We start from the raw sequence: 23,678 nt of genomic DNA, 5'->3' as shown, positions 1-23,678 counted from the left end.
TTTTTAGCGAGAATAAATATCTTTGTAATAACAATACATTTTCATTGTAATAAACGTGCACAATATAGTAGTCTCCCCTTATCTACAGGGATGTGTTCTAAGATCTCCTGTGGATGCCTGAAACCATGGATAGTACTGAACTTTTTCCTTTGCTTTTTCTTATACATACATACATACCTATGATAAAGTTTAATTTATAAGTTAGGCACAGTAAGATTAACAACAATAACTAATAATAGAATAGTTATAACAGTATATTGTAGTGAAAGTATCTTTCTCTCAAAATATCTTATTGTGCTGTACTCACCTTTTCTTTAAAAGGAAGCACATGCCCAACTGGCTTGGCTTAGTGATTGAGCATCGGCCTATGATCAGGAGATTGCAGTTCGATTCCCCATCAGGGCACATGCCCTGGTTGCAGGCTCCATCCCCAGTAGGGGGCTTGCAGGAGGCAGCTGATCAATGACTGTCATCATTGATGTTTGTCTCTCTTCCTCTCTCTAAAATCAATAAACACATATTGATTTTAAAAAAAATCCTCAGGTGAGGATTAAAAAAAAATACACACTCATTTAAAGAAATTTAAACTGCCTGGCCAGTGTGGTATGGTGGTTGAGCGTTCACCCAAGAACCAAGAGGTCACCAGTTCAATTCCCAGTCAGAGCACATGCCCAGGTTGCAGGGTAAATTCCCAGTAAGGGACGTGCAGGAGGCAGCCAATCGATGATTCTCTCTCATCGATGTTTCTCTCTCTCTCCCTTTGCGGTCATAATTTATTTTTCTTGCTTTCTCTCTAAAAATCAATAAAAATATTTAAAAAAAAATTTGAACAGTGTAGAAAAACAAAATTAGAAAAATCACCAAATGCTACCCATAATTATTAAGACTAAGTGAACATCATATAAGAGCTCCTTTCTATGTATATACACAGATGAACAAATACTTTAATAACAATAGGATATTATAGACTTATTTCTCATAGTGGTATAGCATTCATTCTATATCATTTATTTATTTTTATTTATTTATTTTAAAAAATATGTCTTTATTGATTTCATAGAGGGGAATGGAGAAGGGGAGAGAGAGAGAGAAACATCAGTGATGAGAGAGTCATCGATTGGCTGCCTCCTGCACGCCCCCTGCTGGGGATCGAGCTGCAGCCCGGGCATGTGCCCTGACCCAGAACTGAGCCTCAATCTGGACCATAGGTCGATGCTCAACCACTAAGCCACGTGGGCTGGGCTCATTCTATATTTAAATAGACTGATTTCCCAAGATTTAGTACTTTTACCATTGCTGAGTTCTATATTTTGGTTCAGTTTTTATCTGACAAAGTTTTGCTATGAATTTTTTCAGGAAAGGCTCAGAAATGCTATATTCCATGAATTTTTTCATGTTTGAGAATGCCTTTAAACCACAGTATATTTTGGTTGAATATAATGTTGAGGTCATAATTTATTTTCTTGAAAATCTTACAGAGTTTGCTTCATTGTCTTCTAGCATTGAATGTGACTGTGGAGAAATCTGAGTCCAGTCTGATGTTCTCTGCATAGAGAATCCTATCCTTAACCTTGATTCTCAATAGCTTTTCTAGGATATGGCTTGGTATTGAGCATTTAAAAATCTGGGGCTTTTATTTTTTTCCTTACTAGGGAAATTTTTTTCTATCTTTGAATACATTTCCTGTTCCATTTCTTAGATTCTCTTCTTCAGGACACCAAATATTGATATGTTGAGTCATCTTTGTCTTCCACACACATCTATTAGCTTTTCTCTGCTGTAATTTCTTCCTTTTTCTTTGATGTTTACCTGTGATTATTTTAAACGAGTAAATCAGTTTTCATTTGTGTCTGTTTTATCTGTTGCCATTTTAAATTTACTAGTTCTGCACTGCTGTTAATAGTGTGGGTGTTCCATTCGTTTCCTAGAGCTTCAATCTCTCTTTTCATCTTTCTGTTGTTTTATAATCTGATTGAGTTCTTATTTTATTGAATTTAAGATCTTATGTTATTTTCCATTGTGAACCAGTTGTGAAGAATTTCTCTTTGTTTCTTGATTTATATTACCTCCAAGGTTGAGTTTTTTCTGTTTTAAACAGTATATTTCTTTCTTTCTTGGTATCCTTGTGTTTGTTTTTGCTGTTGCACCTTTGCATATCGCTTTTCAGCTTCTTTTCATTTTGCTTTGATGTGTTGTGCGTGTTTTTTAAAAACTCTCCTCCCACTGTACCTGAGGCTATTTTGTTCTCTCAAAACTATGATTTAAGGGCTGAATATTTAATACTCTAGCCACAATTCCAAAGCATGGATATGAGAAAAGGAGGAAGAGAAACGGGTAGAGAAATGTGGAAGCTCAGTTAAGCTGTGTGCAGTGTGTGGAGTTTTTCTTTTCCTTTTTTTAATTGTCACCTCAGGATATGTTTAGAGAGAGGAAGAGGGAGAGAGAAAAGCATCGATGTGAGAGAGAAACATTGATTGGTTGCCTCCCATACCCACCCTAAACCAGGGCTCAAAGCACGCAGCCTAGGAATGTGCCCTGAGAGTCAAACCTGGAACCTTTTGTGTATACGGGACAGTGCTCCAACCAACTGAGCCACCCGGCCAGGGCCTGTGTGCAGTGTTTTTAAAAAATAACTTGGCCCTAGCTAGTTTTGCTCAGTGGTTAGAACAGTTTTGTGCCAACTGAAGGATCCTGAGTTTGATTCTGGCCAAGGGCATGTACATTGGTTGCAGGCTTGATCCCTGGCCCCCGTCGGGGCATGTGTGGCAGGCAACCAATCAATGTCTCCCTCTCACATCGATGTTTCTCTCTCTCTCTTTCTCTCTCTCTCTCTCTCATTTCCACTCTCTCTGAAAAGCAATGGAAAAAAAAATATCCTCGGGCGAGGATTGAAAAAAAAATTGGGGCTGTCTTCTTCTGAGATTTTGTTAAGTATCCTGAATTAGGGTTCTTGTCCCACATGGAAGGGTATCTGCTCAGATTGTTTGCATAATTTACTATGTAATCCTGAAGCTTTTACATTCATCAAAGAGAGTTGGCTCTGTTTCAGCTTTGCCCATTTCACACTTTTGTTGTTGTTACTGTTCCACTGTTCCCTGGTCAGAAAAGGGGGAAGGTAAAGACCCCCATTCAGTGTTCTCCTCTCCAGATCTGCGTGTTAGGGAGAATTTTCAGGATTTTGCATGTCTATGGTTACACACTAAGCTTACAGTTAGGGTTCGTCCTCAGGTCTCTCTGGCTCCCAAGCTTATCATCATACCTGGTAAGTGCTTGTAGACTGAATGCTTATGTTCTTTTCCAGGCAAATTTGCCTTCATTAAGTAATTTTACCATATATTTGCTTATAGGTAACTTTCTTACTTTTTCTTTCTAGAAATGGGATTTGACCGATATAAAATGGTGGTACAAGTCGTGATTGGAGAACAAAGAGGTGAAGGAGTATTGTGAGTAGTTGGTTTTTCTTTCTTGTTTTTATTCTTACATGTTTCTTACTAGGTATTCATTCTCTTGATGATGCAGTATGATTGTGTCTTTGCAAGTGTGAGTAAAGGACAGCGTAACAAAATGCAGCTGCGAAGCCAAGAGATCCTGGTTCTGAACAGTGAGGTTGACAGTCTGAGTGAGCTCCATGGGGTCATTCACTTTTCATAGTATCTGTAGGCTAATAAGTCTTTTGGGCATTATGTATATATGTTCCCAAAGAAAGTATGGGATTATGTATATATGTTTCCTCCCATATTCCTTGTTACCATTATCCAAAATTAATATCTTTAAAATCATCTGAGACCTCCTTATTAGCAAATCTAAAAGTTCTTTCTTAGCTCTTGTGTTTGCCTGGGCTTCTGTTTCTTAAAATTCACTGTGGTTTTATTGGCCCTGATGTCACTTGTCTAACTTGTTTCTCTCCTGTTTTTCTGATTGTTCTCTCGCCTTCACTGGTTCCTCTTTATCCCCTGCATTCCCAGCTGTGAGCTTTCGTCAGGGCTCAGTTCTTATGCTTCTGCGCTTCTATATGCTTTCACAATGCGCTCATTCATTCTCATGACCTCGAACTGTCATTCCTGTATTGATGAGTTCAAAGTACGTATTTCTTGTCTTTTGCAATGCCCAAGTGTTGATCTCCTCTTTCCATTTGTAAACAGTGCCTAGTATAGTATTTTGTAAGAAAGTTTTAAAATATTTGTTGAATGAATTTCTTAAAAATACCTTGTAGATAATATCACTGAGAATTTTCACTATAGAATGTTAAATTTGAAAGGCACTATCAGTATTTTCTAGTGTCTAGTCTATTTTATGGTGACACTTATTAGCCCCTTATCAGCATGATTTGCTCAAAATTATAGATGTGTCTAGTGTCAGGGACACTAATAGGGTCCAGCCTTCTGACCCTAGCACAGTGCTCTTCACCACGGTATCCTCTACCATTTGGTCAAAAGGCTTCAGGACATTTTCTCACCACAGAGACATTCAGACATACTTTACTATTCTGTCACCTTAGATTCAACATGTTAAGAGTTCCAAATTTCTTTTTCCTTATGCTCCCTAAATCAGCCTGTCACTTTAATTTCTTTGTCTCCCACAGTATTACTGAGGTCCTGTGGACTCAGGATTAAAACCTTCGAGTCTGCTTTATCTTATTTAGCTATCACTGTCTCCCACTGCGTGCACTGTAATCTGGATGCCAGGATTATTTAGCAACAGCCCCTTATCAGCACTGTTTGACTCTGATCTCCCTCCTCTACAATTCATTTTGTATGCCAGACCAGTCTTCCAGGAGTACACCTTGCTTTCCACAGACTCTATATAGAGTTTATTTTAAATCTCTTCAAATATAAACTTCTTTAAGTTGACTTGCTTAAATGTGATCAGGCCAAACTCTAAAGCATGGCATACAAGGCCTCCCCCACCCATTTTAAAATTTTTATTGTCTAAAGTTTTAAATATATGCAAAAGTGTAGGGACTAAGGAACTGCCATGGATCTATTACTTAGCTTCAAAGGTTATCAACACATACCTATGTTGCTTCATTTATATATCCGCCTACTCTCCCTGCCTCCACCAGATTATTTGGAAGCAAATTCCAGTCATCATACCATTTCATCTGTAAATACAATAGTATATATCTCTAAAATACAAGGACCCTTTTAATATAATAAAACATCATCACATCTAAATATTGTCAGTCCTTAAGATTATAAAATATTCAGTTAGCTTTCATATGTCCCCAGTTGTTTCATTTATACATGTATATATGGTGTATGTATTTGTGTGTGTGTGTGTGTATAATAGTTTGTTCAAATCAGGATCCAGACAAAGTCCACACATTATATTTGGTTGATACAACTCTTAAATTTCTCTTACTATATCATTTCTTTCCCTCTTTTTGCTCTTTCTCTCTCCCTCTCTTTTTTTTTATTATTTTTTTTACCTTAGCATTTATTTGTTGAAGAAACTGGGTTGTTTGTCTTGTAGAGTGTACTATCTATATTCTGGCATTTGCTGATTGTACTGCTTGGTATTGTTTACTATATCTTCTATATCTCCTCTTTTCTTGTAAATAAATAGTTAGATGTAGTCTTAATCAGTCAGAGGTTTGAGTTTTGGGCAAGAATATGACATAAAGTGTTTAGTATGCATCCTGCTGCATCTCATCAGGAGGCAGAAAAGGGTTGTCCCTTTTTTTATTGTTAAGATTGATCATGGAGTTCAGATGTTGTCAGACAGATCCATCTATTGTAAAGTTCCCTATCAGTATTACCATTAATGGTTTTAGTAGCCAGTCCTAGATCTGTTATTAATCAGAGGTTACAAAATGGTGATCTTCTAATTCTACCATTGTTCTTTATTTACTAGCTGGAATTCTATTAAGAATGACTTTTCTTTCAGCCATTTCATTACCATGAGGTATAGCTTGTACAGGAAGGGAAGGATAAGTTTACTAATTTTCAGAATAATGAATTGGTTCCCTAGCATCTTCCAGAGGTTACCAGTGAGTTCTTTTTTTCTATCTATGAACCCATGGTTTTAAATGTATTCAATGTGTTTGAATCCACTGTGATTATTATCCTTATTGATGCTTAAATTATCCCATCTTTTGCCATGAGTAGTTTCTTCAAGTTAACTCCTGATTCCTTTTATTTCTTTTTAGAACAAAACAGAAGGTGTATTTCTCTTCTTAAAACATACTACACCAGGTAGGAGCCCAAGCCTGGTGTGGAATCTCACTGGTGTCAAGGACGTAGGCTCTCTGTCATGATTCTCTGCTGTCTTCCTCTGCATGGTTGAGGATGGCTCAGTACTACATTTACATTCCTTAAGGGAATGAGATAGAAAGAAATGTATGTACCTTTCCATTTTTAGCACTTTAAAAATATGATTACGTTGTCTTCTGGTTTCCATTGTTTCTGTTGAGAAGTCAGCTGTAAGTCTTATTATTATTCCTTTGGAGTTATATGTCTTTTTTTTCTGGCCACATTAGAATGTTTTTCTCATTGTCTTTTTACTCTGATGTGTATGATTTTCTTTTTATTCTTTCATTTTGGGGTTCTCAGAGCCCGTGGAATCTGTGGGCCATTGAATCTTTTTTGTATCAACCTCGGGAAATTCTTAGTGTATGGATAGAGCTGACTCGATCTTGAAGCTAATCCACCAGCTTAAATTCTGAGTGAGTGAGTCTGGAGCTTTGACGCCACCTTCCCTTCTCCTAGGGGGACTCTGGAATGTGTCCAGAGGTTTCCCACTAGTCACAGAGCTTCCGTTACTTCTTCCTCTGTGGCAAGGAGCTCTAGAAGTTACCTCTTAGCTCATTCCAGTGCCAGGGTCTGCTGGTTTCTGGCTTCTTTGTTCCCCCCGACCACCCACGCAGTCCTTTTGGAGCATGTAGGTCTGTCTCTGAGTGGGAATGAAAGATAGTGGTCTTGGAGGGGACAGACAGAGATTTGACTGTTTTGCAGCTGGCCAAGGCAAGTGTTTCCTATAAGTTCCCTATTAAACCCATTAACCAACAAGCTGGACTCATCTGTCTCAATCTTCAGTCTCTCAGCCCCTTTGGGGCTGCTTTCCCTACACAGTCTTTTTATGGAATATTTAGCCATTAACTTTTAAAAAATAAATTTATATTAGGATTGTTATAGATTGTAGAAAAGTTGCAGAGGTAGTACAGAGAGTTCTCATATACTCTACATCTAGTTTCCTCTATCATTAGCATCCTATATTAGCATGCCTAGTTTGAATCCTGGACATGGTGTTAAAAAAACAACTGTAGAACCTCCAGATAATATTATTTTCTTTCAGATAGGGTTCCTTTGCTATTCAGGTAAAGTATGGACTGCTTACCTTAATCCAGTCAGGTACTGAGCTGAGTTGAGGTTTTGTTGCAGCTTTAATAAAACTTGCTCTGTCTTCAGTTCACCTTTCTTTCTTTCCTTTCTTCCTTCCCTTCCTTCCCTTCCTTTCCTTCCCTTCCTTCCCTTCCTTCCCTCCTTCCTTCTTCCCTCCCTCCCTTCCTTACTTCCTTCCTTTTTTAAATGTGTTTTTATTGATTTCAGAGAGAAGAAGGGAGAGAGAGAGAGAAACATCAATGATGAGAGAATCATTGATTGACTGCCTCCTGCACGCCCCCTGCTGGGGATCGAGCCCTTAACCCGGGGAATGTGCCCTGACCAGGAATCAAACCTCAGTCTCCTGGATCATAGGTTGATGCTCAACGGCTGAGCTACATCAGCCGGGCCACCCTTCTTTCTTGAATGTAGTTCTCCAGATCTCTCAACCAAGAACCTGAAGCATTCATCTGAACCCCACTCTAGCAAGTACTTTTAGTCCTTGTTTCCTCAGCATAAAACTACTCTTCATTTTAGAGTCTTTTTCTTTGATGTGTTAGTTTCCTATTGCTGCTGTAACAAATTACAAACCAGGTGCCTTAAAACAGCACAGATATATTATCTTACAGTTCTGGAGATCATAAATCCAAAATGGGTTTCATTGAGCTAAAATCAAGGGCTCAGTAAAGCTGTATTCCTTCTGGATGCTCTATTAGAGAATCTATTTCCTTGCCTACTCCAGCTTGTAGAGGCTGCCTGCATTCCTTTCCTCCATCTTCAAATATCTCTCTGACTTTGACCCACCTGCCTCTCCCCCGTGATTACACTGAGCTCACCTGGGTAATCCAGAATACTCTCCGCATACCAAGGTCCTTAGCTTAGTCATATATATGTAAAACCCTTTTTGCCATGTACTATAACATATTCCTGGGTTTTGGGGTTTAGGTCATAGACATATTTGGTGAGAGGCTATTATTTTGCCCACCACACTTAGTTTTTTAGGTTCCTGCTTGCACAGTTTCAGAATTTCAGCACATGTCTTGAGAGGAAACCTACCATGTAATGTTAAGACTCAGTTTTCCTCTCTCATTTTCTACAGGGATCTTGGTCCTTCAGGTCTCCGATTTTATCTCCCTAGCCCTGCAAGACTGCCAGCAGCCCTGCTGGTTTATTTTCCCTCTCAGTAATTGGTCTTCTACCTGGACAAAACCCATATTCTCAGCCTCTAGCTGTGTGCCCAGAGTTGGAAAATGCCCCAGGGAGAACTCCAGTGCAGAATATCAGTTTACCTCCTAGGGGTTCACCTCTATGGAATTTTGGCTCCTCTAGTCCTGTTTGCTTCAGCAGCTCTGATCCATTTTATCCAGTTTTTCTAATTGATCTGGGAGGGAGCATTGACCTGCTACAGACTGTTCCACCATATTTTTTCTAAGTCCTTTTGACACAACTTTATAAATACATGTAAACATATATATTTAAATGTAGCATTCTTTTTTATATGGTTCAGGGTTTTGATGACCCAGATATTTCAGATTTATCTTCTACATTTACAGCCCTAGCCCTGGAATTGGCACTTTTTCCAAGTAGCTCTGGTTCCTTTTATTGGGAAAGGGTGTAAAGAGTCCAATTTGAAGGCAATGATTATGTTTTATGTATCTTTGTATCATTTGCATGTAGCACTTTGCTCATATGTGATATTCAACAAATATCTGTTAAATACATTTTTATATTTATGTCTCCACTTGGTTCTGCTCAGCTTAAGTACTGCTTTCTTCATGAAGTCTTCTTTGGCTTTTCTCTAAATTCGCTAAATTTCTGTAGCACTACTACAGATTTAATTCAACTGTGCAATTTGGACTTGGAGGCTTGGACTAGGTAGATGTTGCAGTTCCTTTTAAACCTAATAACCTATACATTAACACAATATACGTCTTATTCTTTTGATGTGTGCTCATTTTTTTTTTCACCTAATTGAGAATTGAGGATAGAGCCAGATTTTGCTCTTTCTGGACACATGGTAGTTGCTAAATAAATACTTGTTGATTGATCAATTAAGTAGATTGACTTTATTTTATATTGTTACTTTTGCAAATAGGTAGAACGCTTTTGATTTAAGAATGTGTAAAATAGCCCCGGCTGGGTGAGCATGGTCCATCATCCTGTACATCAAAAGGTTGTAGGTTCAGTTCCCAGTCAGGGCACATACCTAGGTTGTGAGTTTAATCTCTGGTCAGCAGGCATAGGGAAGGCAACCAATTGATGTTTCTCTCTCACATCAATGTTTCTCTCTCTCTTTCTCTCCCCCCTCCCTCTCCCCCTCTGTCCATGTCTTCCTTCCTCTCTCTAAAATCAATAAAAACATATCCTCGGTGAGGATTTTTTTTTTTAAAAAAGTAAAATATTAGGTTAGGGGGAGCTCTTCTGTGTAAAACTTTTTAAAAATAGCTTTCAGAAGTGAACCAATATAATATGGTATATCTATATCTTTCGCTACAGACTTGAAGCTAAGTTGCATAGTTTCAAAGTGAAGCTTTGTCACTTACTACTTGAATGACCTGGGTCAATTTTATTTAATTTTTTTGATCCTCAGTTTTCATGTTTGTTAAATGGGTGTAATAATAATACCTACCTCAGAAGATTAAGTGAGTCAATACATGTAAAGCATTTAGGCCAAAGGCTGGCACAAAGTACGCACTCAATAAATGTTATTGATGAATCATACATATACATTTAATAAAAAGTGTAAAACATTTGTAATTACTTTTTAAATTTAATATTATATTATGAACATCTTTTCATGTTCTTGAAGTTATTTTGTAAAAAATATCTTTAATGGCTGCATAGAATTTCATTGCCAAGAAATACCCTAATTTCATTTACCAATCTAATACTACTGGGAATTTAAATTGTTTGCATTTTTTAATTGGTTTTTATTTTGAATGACACCTTTTTCTTATCCAAAAACTAGAGAGGAGAATGGCCAAGTTGAGAATTTAAAGGTAGCATAGCATACCGTAGAAATAATACTGGATGTAGAATTAGAAGATTGAGTTCTAGTTCATAGTTTTCCCCTTTTCTATATTGGAGTAAAGAATCTGTTGGATCCTTTCCAGACTTACTTTCTCATGTTATTGTGCAAGAATTAAGTCCATTTTAATCATAATTCTTAGGTGTTCTTTTCTTTAAAAGTCACACACACAAATATCTTAGCCAGCGTAATCTATGTAACAGAGCTTCTCACACAGAGTTCCAAAGACTTCAAGGTGGTGACCCTTTTAGTCATCAGGCAGCTAATCAGAGGCTGAAGCTGCTAGACCCCTGGGCTGGTCACCTCCAACTGCAAGCAGCCTTATCTACGACTCCAGTTCCTTCTAGTTTACCTTGTATACTCTGCTCAACAAATATGCTTTTGTGTGTGTCACCCTGTGAAAAGGTTTGGAAGTACTGATCTAAAAGAATGTATCAAGGAAAACTTCTGCTGTTGGCAGATATATGTGGCTCAGACCCTTGTTATAGTGTTGATAATTCTCTAATCTTTGACTTCTTAGCATGGCTGCTCGCTGTTTCTGGGATGCCGACACTGACAACTATACTCATGATGTTTTCATGAATGTAAGTCTGTTTGGGAACCCCTTCTTCCTTCCAGAGGACACGGGGGCTTTCCAAAGGAAATTACTTAATATTTATTGAAATGTGAGGACACTTTAGTTTGAGACATTTGTCTCAGATTCCTTCTGGATGAGATGATTTTACTGTTCTTTTTTGTGTTACTAAAGCAGAAACCTAGTGTGTTGCTTATAGGCAAGAAGACTTATATGAATACAGATGACATAACTCTTCACAAGGTTGAATTTGAGTATAGCATACTGTTTAGCGCTAATAGCTATGTAGTACTTTGCTAAGCTGCAAAGAAATTTGAGTGGCAGGGATTCCATGAGCAAAGGTGATTTTTCTTTTAGTAATCAAATTAATTACTTTATCTTAAAGCTATTTCTCAAAACTAGGCAAAATTAAAGAGGAATCCAAAAGAAAGGAACTTTTTTTAAAAAAAAAATATCTTTATTGATTTCAGAGGGAGGAAAGGAGAGGGAGAGAGAGAGATAGAAACATCAATGATGAGAGAGTCATTGATCGAGCCTACAATCCAGGCATGTGCCCTGACTGGGAATCGAACCCCGATCACCTAGATCCTAGGTCGATGCTCAACCGCTGAGCCACACCCGGCCTGGCAGAAAAGAATTTTCATTTAAACATTGAAAAGTTATTGGCATGAATGTTTTATAAAAAATTTTAATAATGTTTTATACTTGCTTCCTCTATCCAGATGCTCCCAGGTTGTGAATTAGTAGAGTCAGAGTTAAGGATAGCAGTGTAGAACAGAAACTGGATTGAGTGAATTAGGAGAGGTTCCATTTCCAGCTCTGTAACTTTCTAATTGAATGACTTTAGGTAAGTCATTTGACTTTTGTCTGATTGTGTCAGTAACGTTAGGAAACTGTACTAGATTTTCCCAAAGACTGGCTGTGGCTGCCCAAGAATTATTTGAGAAATTTGTTTAAAATACAGATGCTGGGGTCCAACTTAAGTAGATTCTAATCAAATAAGCTAGAGGTTGGATCAGTGAATCTAAATTTTTAAAATAGTTTCCCACATGGCCCTGGCCAGGTGGCTCAGTTGGTTGGAGCATTGTCCCGTACACCAAAAGGTTTCAGGTTCCATCCCTGGTTGGAGCACATACAGGAGGCAATTGATGGATGTTTCTCTCTCAGGTTGATGTTTCTCTAGCTCCCTCTCTTTCCCTCCCCTTCTCTCTAAAACCAATAAGCATATCCTTGGGTGAGGATTGAAAAAAAAAACAAAGTTCCCCACATAGTTATGCTTACTGCCAGATTTGGAAGCTGCTGGTGTAGTAGATCTTAAGGTACCTTTTAGCTCTAAAGTTCTGTGGTCCTCCCAAAGTTTCATATTGCGCTCAACTGCCCTGGTGATCAAGGGCTGAACAGTGGGAAGTATTATGTAAATCTTCATTTATCAGCTCTCTGGGGAAAGGGTCAAGTTAAGGTGATGGTTTTTCCTGTTTTTTGGCGTTAAAGATTTCTGTTTCCCTAAGTCCTTATACAATATAATTCATTAATTTGAAAGACAGTTCTGAGCATCTGTTATGTGCCAGCCCCTGTCCTGAAGGTGCTAGGAATAAGATGGTAAGGCAGGCATGGTTATGGCCTGTGGGGAGCTTGTAAGCAGGGCGGGAAAGATAATACTCAGATTAACAAATATGTACTATAAAGCTTTAGTTATCCATTATTATTTAAAGTTTCCACGATCAGGTTTTAGAACCCAGGGTTGGAGGGTGAGGTGTCTAAACATTTTTGAGAGCCTGGTTTAGGTTGCCAAGTTAGTGTATTGTATCTTTAGTCCAGTTGGTTGAGTTGAGTGTTTAGGTGTCATTTTCAGAGCTTAAAGTACTTTGTTGTTTGGGAGAAGATCCCAGAAGCACCAGCAGAGGATGAGGAAGTGGGAGGGGGAGAGAAAAGGCATATGTTTTTGAGCTGATAATTGCTGTGGATAACCCGGCTCAGTCCTGCTGAGAACTCTGGGTGACACTGTAGAACAGTGCCAATTAAAGTGGGGTCCACAGACCAGTGCCATGAACCGTTTGTTACAGGCCCTCAACAAGATAAGTATATAAACTGAGTGTAAGGGTTTAGAAACTCCTTTTTCATTTTGTTTTCCTAGTTATTAATTTTTATTGTATTTTGCAAAGGTATCAGTACATGAGGGATTGGCAGTTAGAACAAAAACAAAAACAGGTCCCTCACCTCAAGTAACACTGTCATAGAACACAGCTCACAGTTATCTCACCCGGGGAGTCAGGGAACTGGGCAAACCAAAGGATTTTGCTTTTGGTTAATAATCAGGTACTTGAGCCCTAGCTGGTTTGGCTCAGTGGTTAGAGCATTGACCTGTGGTCCAAAGGGTCCTGGGTTCAATTCCAGCTAAGGGCACGTACCTCGGTTGCAGGCTCGATCCCCAGCCCCCATCAGGGCGCGTGCAGGAGGCAACCAATCGATGTGTCTCTCTCACATCAATGTCTCTCTCTCTCTCTGTCTCTCCCCCTTCCACTCTCTCTGAAAAGCAAAGGAAAAAATACCCTCAGGTGAGGATTAAAAAAAATTATTAATCATGTACTTGAGCAGATTTTCTGTCATCACTGTCAGGCTGGAGATGAGGTTTGTAGGTCCAGAGTTGCTGAGGCAGGTGGAGTTCCTATAAGAAGTACCTAAAAAGTGTCTTAAAAAGTTTAACTGGGATCTGGAAAGCATTTTGAGATTCTGAACAAAAAGATGGATAAATGAATTTTATAAATTAAGAACAAATACCCAAAGACCATTTATCTTTATCTAGAATTTATGACAAGGAGCTGTTATTTTTATTATGTGTGATACTATAATGTACTTCTTTGAGTTGGGTAATACATTTACTCCAAGAAACTCAAAGCATTTCATATATTATTTCTTTGATAAATCAGGAAAAATGGGAGTGCTTATTTTATGAATATGTATTACATAAAGTTCATTAGTTTTAATTTTATTTCTACATTCAGAAAATCTAACTCTTTATTCATCCTAACATTCTGGGTATGTGTGTGTGTTTTGTTTTGTTTGTTTTGTAGGATAGTTTATTCTGTGTTGTAGCAGCATTCGGCTGTTTCTACTATTGAAAATTTGAAAGCTGGGAAAAGGTATGACCATGAAGAAATATGAACCTTTTTATATTGTTAAGTGATTATATTGTTATATTGTAAAATATAACTTGGCAGTTTGGTAACTGAATCTGTTGCGTTTTAGGATTTACAGTTAATGATTTGATTTTGTTATGTGTTCTAACTACATTTGGAAAGTAGAGAAAAAAGTAGGGGAATATCCATAATCCATAATTGTTTTACATAACCAATTAAAATATTCTGGTATATTTTCTACCAGTGTTTTTTTATATGCAGAGTTTTAAAAAAATCATATATACAATTTTGTAACCTGACTTTTCACTTCTCATAATGTTATGTGCAGTCTTTATGTCACTTTATTTGCATAATGATTTTCATAAGCATAATTTAATAGTTTCATGTATTACATTAGGTTATACCATTGGTTATTTTTGCCATGTACTTATTGAGGGACTGATTATTTCTAATTTTTTACTATTATAAATAACACTGAGATGAATTTATTTGTGCATAGTTTTTTTTCTTACATTTTGAATTGTTTCCTTTATCTCTCATTGTTTTTGCTTAGCTCTTTCCACCCTACACCTTACACAGCTTGTTAGCTTAAACATGCATCAGTTTTCACCAGGGTTTTTCCAGTGTCAGAATTTCTGACAGGGTCTGAGAGTTTCCAAGCTGCATATGAAATTAGCCCTCCCATAAGACTCTCCAAAATTATGTTGGTTACCATCCCAACTTCCACTATCTTTGTTGTGATCTTCTCCGTAGAGTCCCTAGCGTCTTCTCCAGCTAGCTGTCCTTATTTGGAGCACCTTACTTAGTCTATGCGCTGACAAGGAGAAAATTCTGAGATGTTCTGAATTAAATTACAGTAGCCTGAGAGTGAGGTAGAACAGTTAGCCTGTTAATAGCTGTGGATTGCTTACAAAAGACTGCTCATATTCATGTCTGTTGGAACTTCGTATTAATTTCTAGGTGGCTATTTCTGCAGTTACTCAAAAGAATGAAGCTTCCAACACCAGGAGCCTCCACTTCTTGTTTGTGAATGAACTTTCTGGACTGTTGCGCGCCTGTCCAAAGGTGCGGACCCTTCTTCCTTGTGGGCTCTGTGCCTGTCCCAGAGCTGGCGCTGCTTCACCTTCTCTTATCCCCTTGTAAAGTCTAAGACAGCTTACATCTTTCTTCCCACCCCCACTCCCCACCTGATGAATAAGAAAGGATTGCAAACTCCAGGACGACAGAATGTATGCTGCTGGTCGTTTGGACTTCATCCCTCAAACCTGGTCATCTTTTTGGCTAGCACTTTTGGCTAAATAAAATATTTCTAAAAAAAAAAAAAAAAGGTGAGAGTTAAAATTTTTGTTTAACATAGCCTTGTTCAAATAACTGTTTGAAACTCAAAAGAGAAAGGGTCACGATTTAAATCCTTTTTTTCCCTGGAGGCTTCTCAGTACACACACGTTTACCCACTCTCTTTCTTTTTAGCCACTTTCAAGCATGTAGACAAAAATAAAAATGAATAAGAAACTCTATTAAAAAGCAGTTTTACATACTTCTTCCATAACAATGGCTATCTACTTGCCTTACATCTATAGAATCTGCAGGGACCCCTCCAAAGGTTCCTTCTAACAGAGGAAAACACTTCTTGTCACCAGACACCCTGCCATGTGCTTTCCCGCCAGTGTCTCCCTCCAACCTGCTTATTGACCAGACACCGCCAAACCTGGAGAGACTTTTTATGAGCTTATTTGAGCTAAATGGATGGCATATGTCCGGGAGCAAGATCTCAACTGCTGTTCAGAATAACAGTGTGTAGCTTCTTTCACACATTTGCGATGACGAGGGAACTGAAAGACGCCCACGAAGGTGGGAGAAGTCAAGCTGGGGGTGGGACGCAGGACAGTGACCTCTTGCGGGTGGTCGCCATTGAGACGGAGCCTTTCTGAAGTGTGTGAGCCTCAGGTGCGCAGAAACAATGGACGGGACTTGCTAAGGCAAAGACAAGCCTTTTACTAAAAAACGTTACCCGCCTGGGGCTACCTATCCACCATGACCTCCTCAGGAATTTACGATCGTCAGCTCACCCTGCGAGGTTACTGCCCATAAAACCCCTTTTTCTTCCACGTTCCGCTCAGCTAGCCCACAGTTGATTCCTAGGGATCATTTCTGGGTGCGCCAACCCGCGTCAGAAACAAGAGGATTCATTATATTTATTACACATAGGTTTATACTACTCAGGGGAGAGGGTTTGGAACCAGCTACAGCTTTTTACAGGGCTCGGTAGGCGGACCTCAATTCTCCCCACAGCGCCCGCCCAGGAGGGGAAAGATGGCGCCGCGGTGAAGCAGCCGCGTCCGGCGAAGGCGTCATGGCCGCCTGCATTGTGAGTGCCCCGGAACAGTGTCCGGCACGGCGCGCCGGGCGCTGGGGACAGAGTGGGAAGGGTCCCGACAGGGCCGCCTGGAAGGGACGGAGCTCGGAGCGGCGGGGGGAACGCTGCTGCTTCACGCAAGGCCGGGAGCACGCGCGGCGGCCCACACCCGCATCTCCTTGCGAGGAGGCCGCCGCCTGCTCGTCCCGCGCGGAGCCCGACCCGTGGCCAGGTCACCTCCTGGCTGGTGGCCTCGGCTCAGCCACTCCGTCCGGGCGCCCCTGTGGAGGCGGAACTACTGTGTCAGGGGTCGGGGGTTTCAGGGAAAAATCGTGGTGGGATTGACAAGGGGGAGGGCAGTAGGCGGGACTTCCGGCCGGCTGTTCCGTCAGCTGCCTTTCCCGGGCGTCTCCCCACCACCTCCTCGACTTCCCTTGTCCGTGACGCTGCGCCCGGGAGAAATCCGACGGGACAGGGGTCGAGGGAAGGTGAGCTGCAGGCGGGGGCCCGGTGTGTGCATATCCTTGCGGCTCTGTTTGAGAGGAGGACCCTGTGGGGCTGGGGCCGCGAGGAGACGGAAGAAGAGTGGGTCGGTGACAGCGAGGGGAGTGTGCGGCAGGGACGGCGAGGCTACTGTGACCCAGGGGCAGTGACAGCGAGGGGACTGTGACCAGGATGTAGCTGCTTACGAGGGGTCTGCGACCGGGAGCAGTGAATGCAAAGGGACTCTGACCTCAGAGAACACGAGGCAGAGGTTGCGAGGGAACTATGACCGAAGAAGTGTGAGGCAGTGACTGCGTGGGGTCTGTGACCGAGGGCCAGTGATTCGGAGGAGACTGATCGATGGATGGTGACTGTGACGATACTTTGACCCAAGGGAACGCGAAGCAGCAGCTGTGGAGAGACTCTGGCCACCGAGCAATAACTTTGAGGGACGGACTTGGAGAAGAGTGTGGGACCAGTTACGAGATGGTACTGTAGGGCTGTGTTGGGCACGGGGTGTGCTTGAGTGGCTGTGACTGGGGAGAACAGGTCTTTAGTGGAAAGAGCGTCGGTCCGGGACTTTAACTTTATGGACAAACTTCTTGTGTCTGGGAACTTACTTCACCCCTGAACTACAGTTTCTTCCTCCGTGAATAGGAAGTTTGGACTAGATGACTGTTTCCTAGACTATGGGTTCCATCCTATTATTGGGTTGTGAAATCCATTTAGTGGATGGCACCTAAATTTTAAAAAGAATAGAATAGAAATTTTCAGTGTGTTCACAAAGGGAAGTATTGTGTGAAACTTGTTTCAGCTATGTGTGTATGAGATTGTGATGTAAAATGGATTTCATATAAGAATATGTGAAATAAAATGTAGTAAATAAGTCTAAAAACATTGGGCCACATTATTTCTGAGTTTTCTTTCAGGCCTGAAATGCCATGATTCTATTAGGGCTGTCTGTTAAGTACAAAGGTGCAGATGGGAAGATTGGATCTATTCTTGAGGCACAGGCTCTCTAAGATAGACTTAACTGGAGAAGGCTTCCCAAATATAATTGAGGTGATTAGCTACGACTGAGGATTGAAACAGTCTCTCAGGTGGGAAAACCAGAACTTACATATTGAAATAGGGACAGTGATCGTTATAGAGGCAGTGCAGATATAGGGGTTTATAATAGGACAAACTGCTAGGAATAGACATTGAGGAAGGGGAAGTTTTGGGGCAGGTAGGAACAAGGCTTAGGAAGGGCACAGCAGAGAGATGTCTCATTCTGCTAAGAATAAAATGGGAGTAGGGATATGGAACCTTCAGGGTCCTTTTCAATCTTGATATTTAGTGATTCTGCAAGAACAGAGAATTCCTAGTAAAGAGATATTAGTTGAGAATGGGATTTGGTGCAGTAGTCAGTGGCAAACAGATGGTGACCATCACAGAGAAGAAAGTGATTCTGGGAAGGTCAACAGTGGTGACTAAAATGCCACATGGGGGAGGCTTAAATATATTTAACTATTCAATTCAGTGATTTGTGCACTGGAGGCCAAGACTAGCAATGTTACTATGCCGTGGGTTATTCAAATGATGTTTTAGCTGCTGGTTTTATTTCCTACTGATTCCATTTCATGAGGGCTGTAAGTGATGCAGATGAAATGAACTAAAGTGAGTTACACTGCCTCCTTTTTTACAGCCCTTTGTAGAAGGTGTTACTGATTGTGCCACCTATTAAAAAAAACCACACTGATAGATGAAGCTTGAGGTAATTTTAATAACTCCTATACACATGTGTACTTTGTGATAGGGGAGAGAGTTCAGAAAGATTCTTGAATGGGAATGAGTTGGGAATGGTGAGGGATGGCCTTTGTTTAGCTTTTAAAAAAGTGGATAGTTAAACCTTTTTCTTTTAGATGTTTACTTGGCTTATATTTTACCTAACTAAAAGGAACTACTGAAGAGTTTCTTTCTAGAACAGAATATATGCTTCAAGGTAACTGACCATAGAAGAGAAGACATTCAGGCTTGGAGACTGTAGCACTGCCTCTAGGGTCTTTTGTGTTTCCTGAATGAAATTATTCTTTTTGACCTACCCTGCTTTGCAAATTCCCTTTGAAAACCAGTATAATGGCTTGCTTAATAAAGAATTAACTTTATTCCTTCTTCGGCCTATGATTTCTCCTTCCATAAACAGGTGAGGTTTTATTTTTCTTGGAGACCTTCTCTTTGGATATTTGATCCCTTGAGGAGAACGATCTAGTCAGATAGAGCCTTGGATTCAGAAGTCCCAGGTTACTTTATCTGATGACATTGACTCATTCTGTGACTGGGAAGAATTATTGCTTCCCCTTGTTTTATACTTTGTAACTGTGGCAGAGGTAATGGTTCTTCTGGTTAAACAGCCCTTTAATAATCTGAAATCTATACATACTCACCAAATTCTATATACAGTCTCATGGAGTTTGTAAACCACCTGACCCCATTCATGATTCCCCTGTGGAGCTGTCCAACCTCTAGATTATAAATGCTGATCTGAAGTCAGATCATCTGGCTTTTCTACTAATAGAGATAGTCCCCTTTCTGAGTCAAATAGAAATAGATCTTTCTCCAACGTTTGTGTTACCCTAAAATAGGTTGGAAAGAGTAAGTATTTCTAAAAGTCATGATTTTGGAGGGAATATTTTCAATTAGAGAAACCCAAAGTAAGAGTACTCCCTATTCATCGATGACTGTGAGAGTTCCATTTTGCTCAAGATTGTGGCTGCTTTGACATTTTTTACTTTATCATATCAGTCACATTAGAAATACAGACTTAGAAAGGAAAGAGTGAGGAGGACAGGGCTCAACTCTCCTGCTTATCTGTTCAGAGGGTGACTTTGAGCACCTTCTCTTTCCTAAGCTTAAACCTTTGTGTTTCTAGTCCTAAACTTCTCTTTTCACAATATCCCTGTCAAATGGGTACCTGGACATGTGTTTTAAGTTTATCGTCTTTCTCTCTCTCTCTCCCTCTGTCTCTGTCTCTCCCTCTGTCTCTGTCTCTTTCTCTTTCTCTCTTGTTGAAAGTTGAAAATTATATTAGTTTGAAGCTTTCTATGTTTGGACTGGAATTACTACCAATAAAGCTAGTGGAACCCATGAATCTGCTAGGCTGTTATGTCACATTCACAACTATTTGCAAACCAGTTTGGAAGTGGAAGATGCTAAAAATAGTGACATTTGGTCTTTGCTCTACATTAGAGAACAAAATGAGTATATGGCACTTAATAGAAAATAGGTAGTTTTAAAAAATCTATAGAGAATTATCTTAGATGTGATTATATTTGTTTATTTCTTGGCCCTAGAGCAGAAGTCTTAATTTCTTTGTGTCATGAACTCCTTTGGCAGTATGGTGAAATCTTGTAGACTCCTTTTTTGGAATAATATTTTAATATGCAAAAAATAAAATACGTAGAATTGTAAGGGAAACAAATTATGTTGAAATATAGTTATGAAAATTATTTTAAATGTGTGATATAGCACTTATGTGCTTTTTATTAATATAGTAAATAGTATTTACTATCTATCAATGAGTCTTATAACTATAATAATTTTAAATGATCATGTGTTTAAATAAGATATTTGTAACAAATGTAATATGATATGAAAATATGATTTCTATTGGTGACAAATTCTATTTTTCTACTAAGTCTACTATTACAGTTGTGGCTTATATTCATAGTGGAAGGAAATTGTGAATTTGGAAGAGGTTAGTAAAAAATAAAGATATAATTTTTTTTTTAGTCCAAATACTAGATTCCCTGAATCTGTCATAGACCTTGTCTTAGACATATGAATTCCATAAACCACTCTAGACAGAGCGCAATTTAAACACAGAGCACTGTCATTCAACTATAACAATTATTACAAGTGTCCCTTGTGATTTTTTAGGATAATCTCTTTCCTTAAATATCTTGTTGTGTGACCAGGCCCAAGTATAAGCTTTATTTTGTTCCAGAGCTAACTCAGGGTCTGGCACAGATTAAGTGCCCATTCAATGTTTGTTGAATAAGAGTTTCTCAAGAAATTAGGAGAGAGATCAAGTTCAAAGCTAAAATCTTAGAATGTGGCAAAAAAGCTAAAATGTGGCAATTTTCTGGCCTCAAATATTGAATAGTAACATTGAGCTCTGCTTTAAAAGTAATCTGTCAGTGCAGGTCATGCTGTGAAATTTACCTTTACGTTTAGAATTTACCAAATCAGGCATTCTTCTGACTAATTCTATATAGTGTGATGATATATACAGATAAGTAACATAAACTGAAGTAATCCTGTATCAGAAAATTATGGTACAATTTCTTGAAATAATACTATTCCTAGCACTGCACTCCACTTTAGAACTGTTTGCATAATTTAGGTAGAATTTGCTACCAAATTATTGATAAAGCTGGTCCTGTCTTCATCTAGGATAGGAGTTGGCAAAGTTATTTGGTAGAGGGTCAGGTAGTAACTATTAAGCTTGTTTTTGTGGCAACTACTTAACTCTGCAATTGTAGCACAAAAGCAACCATAGACAATGTATTAGTGAATGAGCATGGCTGTATTCCAATAAAACTTTAATTACAGAAACAGGCAGTGCGCCACTTTTGACTTGTGAGCTATAGTTTGCTGACCCCTGATCTAGGATATCTGATGGTTCTTGAATCCAGTCCCTCCTTCCCACTATGGTTTAGACATATATTCCCTCAAGCTTCAAAGGTCTTTACACAAGGGATAATGTGACTGCACTGTTATCTGTGGGAAGGCTGAATGTCCAGCAGGTGACATGATTAATGCCAAGAGTATTAGGTGCACTTTAACCTATGAGTTCACAGAACTTGCCTCTTAGAGCACCACTTTATTAAACTTTACAATGGTAGAAGTTGGTAAAGATCCCAAATATGAAGTATACATACTCACTCAGCTTTGGAACTGACCATTGGTATGCCTATAGAAAATTACTGAGCATAGGGTTTTACTGAGGAAGGTAATGCAGGCCCAGAGACTGGGGAAGCAGAAATAGAATGCAAAGGAAAATTTTGTGTCTCTTTTTGCAGATAGTTCTCTGTAGTGCTCAGTCAAATTTGAATTAGATTTTTGAAATTTGAAGGATATATGTGATTACAACTTGCTACTATTTAGGTTGTTACACGATTTAAGAAGCAGAGTCCACCTCTTTCACCCTGGGGTGTTTACTAGATCTACTAGTAATAAGGAGGTAGAATGGAGGGGATTGGGCAGGAGTCCCTAAAACTGCACTTGTAGGAGTCTTTCATCTTTGTTTTTTATCCTCACCCGAGGATATTTTTTCCATTGCTTTTCAGAGCGAGTAGAAGGGGGAGACAGAGAGACAGAGACATTGATGTGGGAGATACATTGATTGGTTGCCCCCCCACTCCTGCACACGCCCCGACTCAGGCCAGGGATCAAGCCTGCAGCCGAGGTACGTGCCCTTGACCAAGCCTTTCATCTTTAAAACACAAGCACATGCATGCCGGCGCCCTGGTTTGTCTCCTTCAGGACGTTCATATCGGGAAAACACTTGACTGGATTTATCCTCTATCTTCTCACCACACCCCTCCCCCACACACATTTCCACTTATTCTCTATTTCCTTAGTAGCAAAGTTGATGCACCCAACCAGGCATCTGTTGGCGCACAGAAGAATAAAGCAAGCACTGTGTACTGGGAGGTGAGTCAGCAGAAATGGAGCCAGATTTTGTGAGTAAAAATCACAGGCACAATACTGCGTTCTGTATCTTGAAAGCAATTTGGAGACAGTAATGCACTTAATAGGCAGAGTGGTGGTGGTTGGTGGTGGTGTGGGCAGTTATGTCCATATTTAGAATCTGCTTGAATGGGGAGCTTGAGTTTGAGTGACTAAGATAAGGTGACTTACTAGGGATTGAATAGGTAGCAGTGTTGGAAAGATCAGGCCTTACAAATGCTGCATTCTAGCTGGTAGCTCCCTTTGTCTCTCCTTTAATAAGCTGCTTTTGACAAAGAAATTTTTGGAGGACAAACCGCTAAGGAAACAGGAAGTTTGGCCTGCCCTAATGGACTCATGAGGGAGGCTCTGTATTTTATCTCCAACTATTTTCATCCTGACTCATCTCAGTTTAATTAATGTGGGTGCTATGGCTGGAAGCCATGATCTACTTGCTAAGTATTAGGCAGTTCCCTGCTTCCCATTCCCATTTTGGTTGTGTACTGCATTGGCTTTTCCCAACCTCATTGCCTGATGGACAAACTGATGTTAAGCCAGACTGTGTGTGTGTATTTCCTCCCCTCTTGAATGTAGATATTTAAAGCCACCTCCATTTTCAAGGCCATTACTGCACCTTTATATGAATGGTGTGGTTGATTACAAAGGTGCAGTTATCATAAATGGAGAGTCTGGGAAGTATGATCCTCATAGCTGGAGGTATTCAGTACTGGGCAATTATGAATGTTGTAAAGGTAGTGTGGTTTTAGGTACAGCTAAGTTGCAGTATAATGAACTAAAAAGCCAACATGTATTTGTTATCCTCAATATGTCTTCATCCTTCCATTACCTTTTCTCAGTAGCAAAGCTGATGTGCCCCAGCAGGCATATATTGGAACTTTCGGGAAATGAGAGTAACAGTAATTTTTTACATAATTTTGGGCACTAATTATTAAATTATTCTATATGCTTTTGTGGTGCCTAAGTTAGTAGATGTGAGGGAACATGGGGATGGCCTAAGAGAGCCAGTGAAAAATGAAAAAACCTTGAGAGACCTATAAAGTCAAAGTTT

The 23,678-nt window shown here is 39.6% G+C and overlaps 1 protein-coding gene across 4 annotated transcripts in view; it reads left to right on the top strand.

Annotated features, from left to right (window-relative positions):
• The window catches only part of PCYT1A (phosphate cytidylyltransferase 1A, choline), a 65,704-nt gene that overhangs the window by 3,218 nt on the left and 38,808 nt on the right, over nucleotides 1–23,678 (top strand). Inside the window, exons 3-6 of one of the 4 annotated variants that reach the window (XM_087818210.1) lie at nucleotides 3,374–3,443; nucleotides 10,868–10,931; nucleotides 13,993–14,061; nucleotides 15,019–15,494. In XM_087818210.1, the coding sequence (XP_087674336.1) occupies nucleotides 3,374–3,443; nucleotides 10,868–10,931; nucleotides 13,993–14,040 (182 nt within the window). In that variant the 3' untranslated portion in view covers nucleotides 14,041–14,061; nucleotides 15,019–15,494. Of the gene's footprint in view, nucleotides 1–3,373; nucleotides 3,444–10,867; nucleotides 10,932–13,992; nucleotides 14,062–15,018; nucleotides 15,495–16,678; nucleotides 16,903–17,199; nucleotides 17,387–23,678 lie in introns of those variants that run through there. The other 3 variants (XM_087818211.1, XM_016199996.2, XM_016199995.2) reach the window with 3 other exon arrangements.

The sequence above is a fragment of the Miniopterus natalensis genome, chromosome 6 (genome assembly GCF_054644295.1).
Source record: "Miniopterus natalensis isolate mMinNat1 chromosome 6, mMinNat1.hap1, whole genome shotgun sequence".
NCBI classification, from domain to species: domain Eukaryota; kingdom Metazoa; phylum Chordata; class Mammalia; order Chiroptera; family Miniopteridae; genus Miniopterus; species Miniopterus natalensis.
This window is presented reverse-complemented; position numbering and strand designations above follow the sequence as displayed.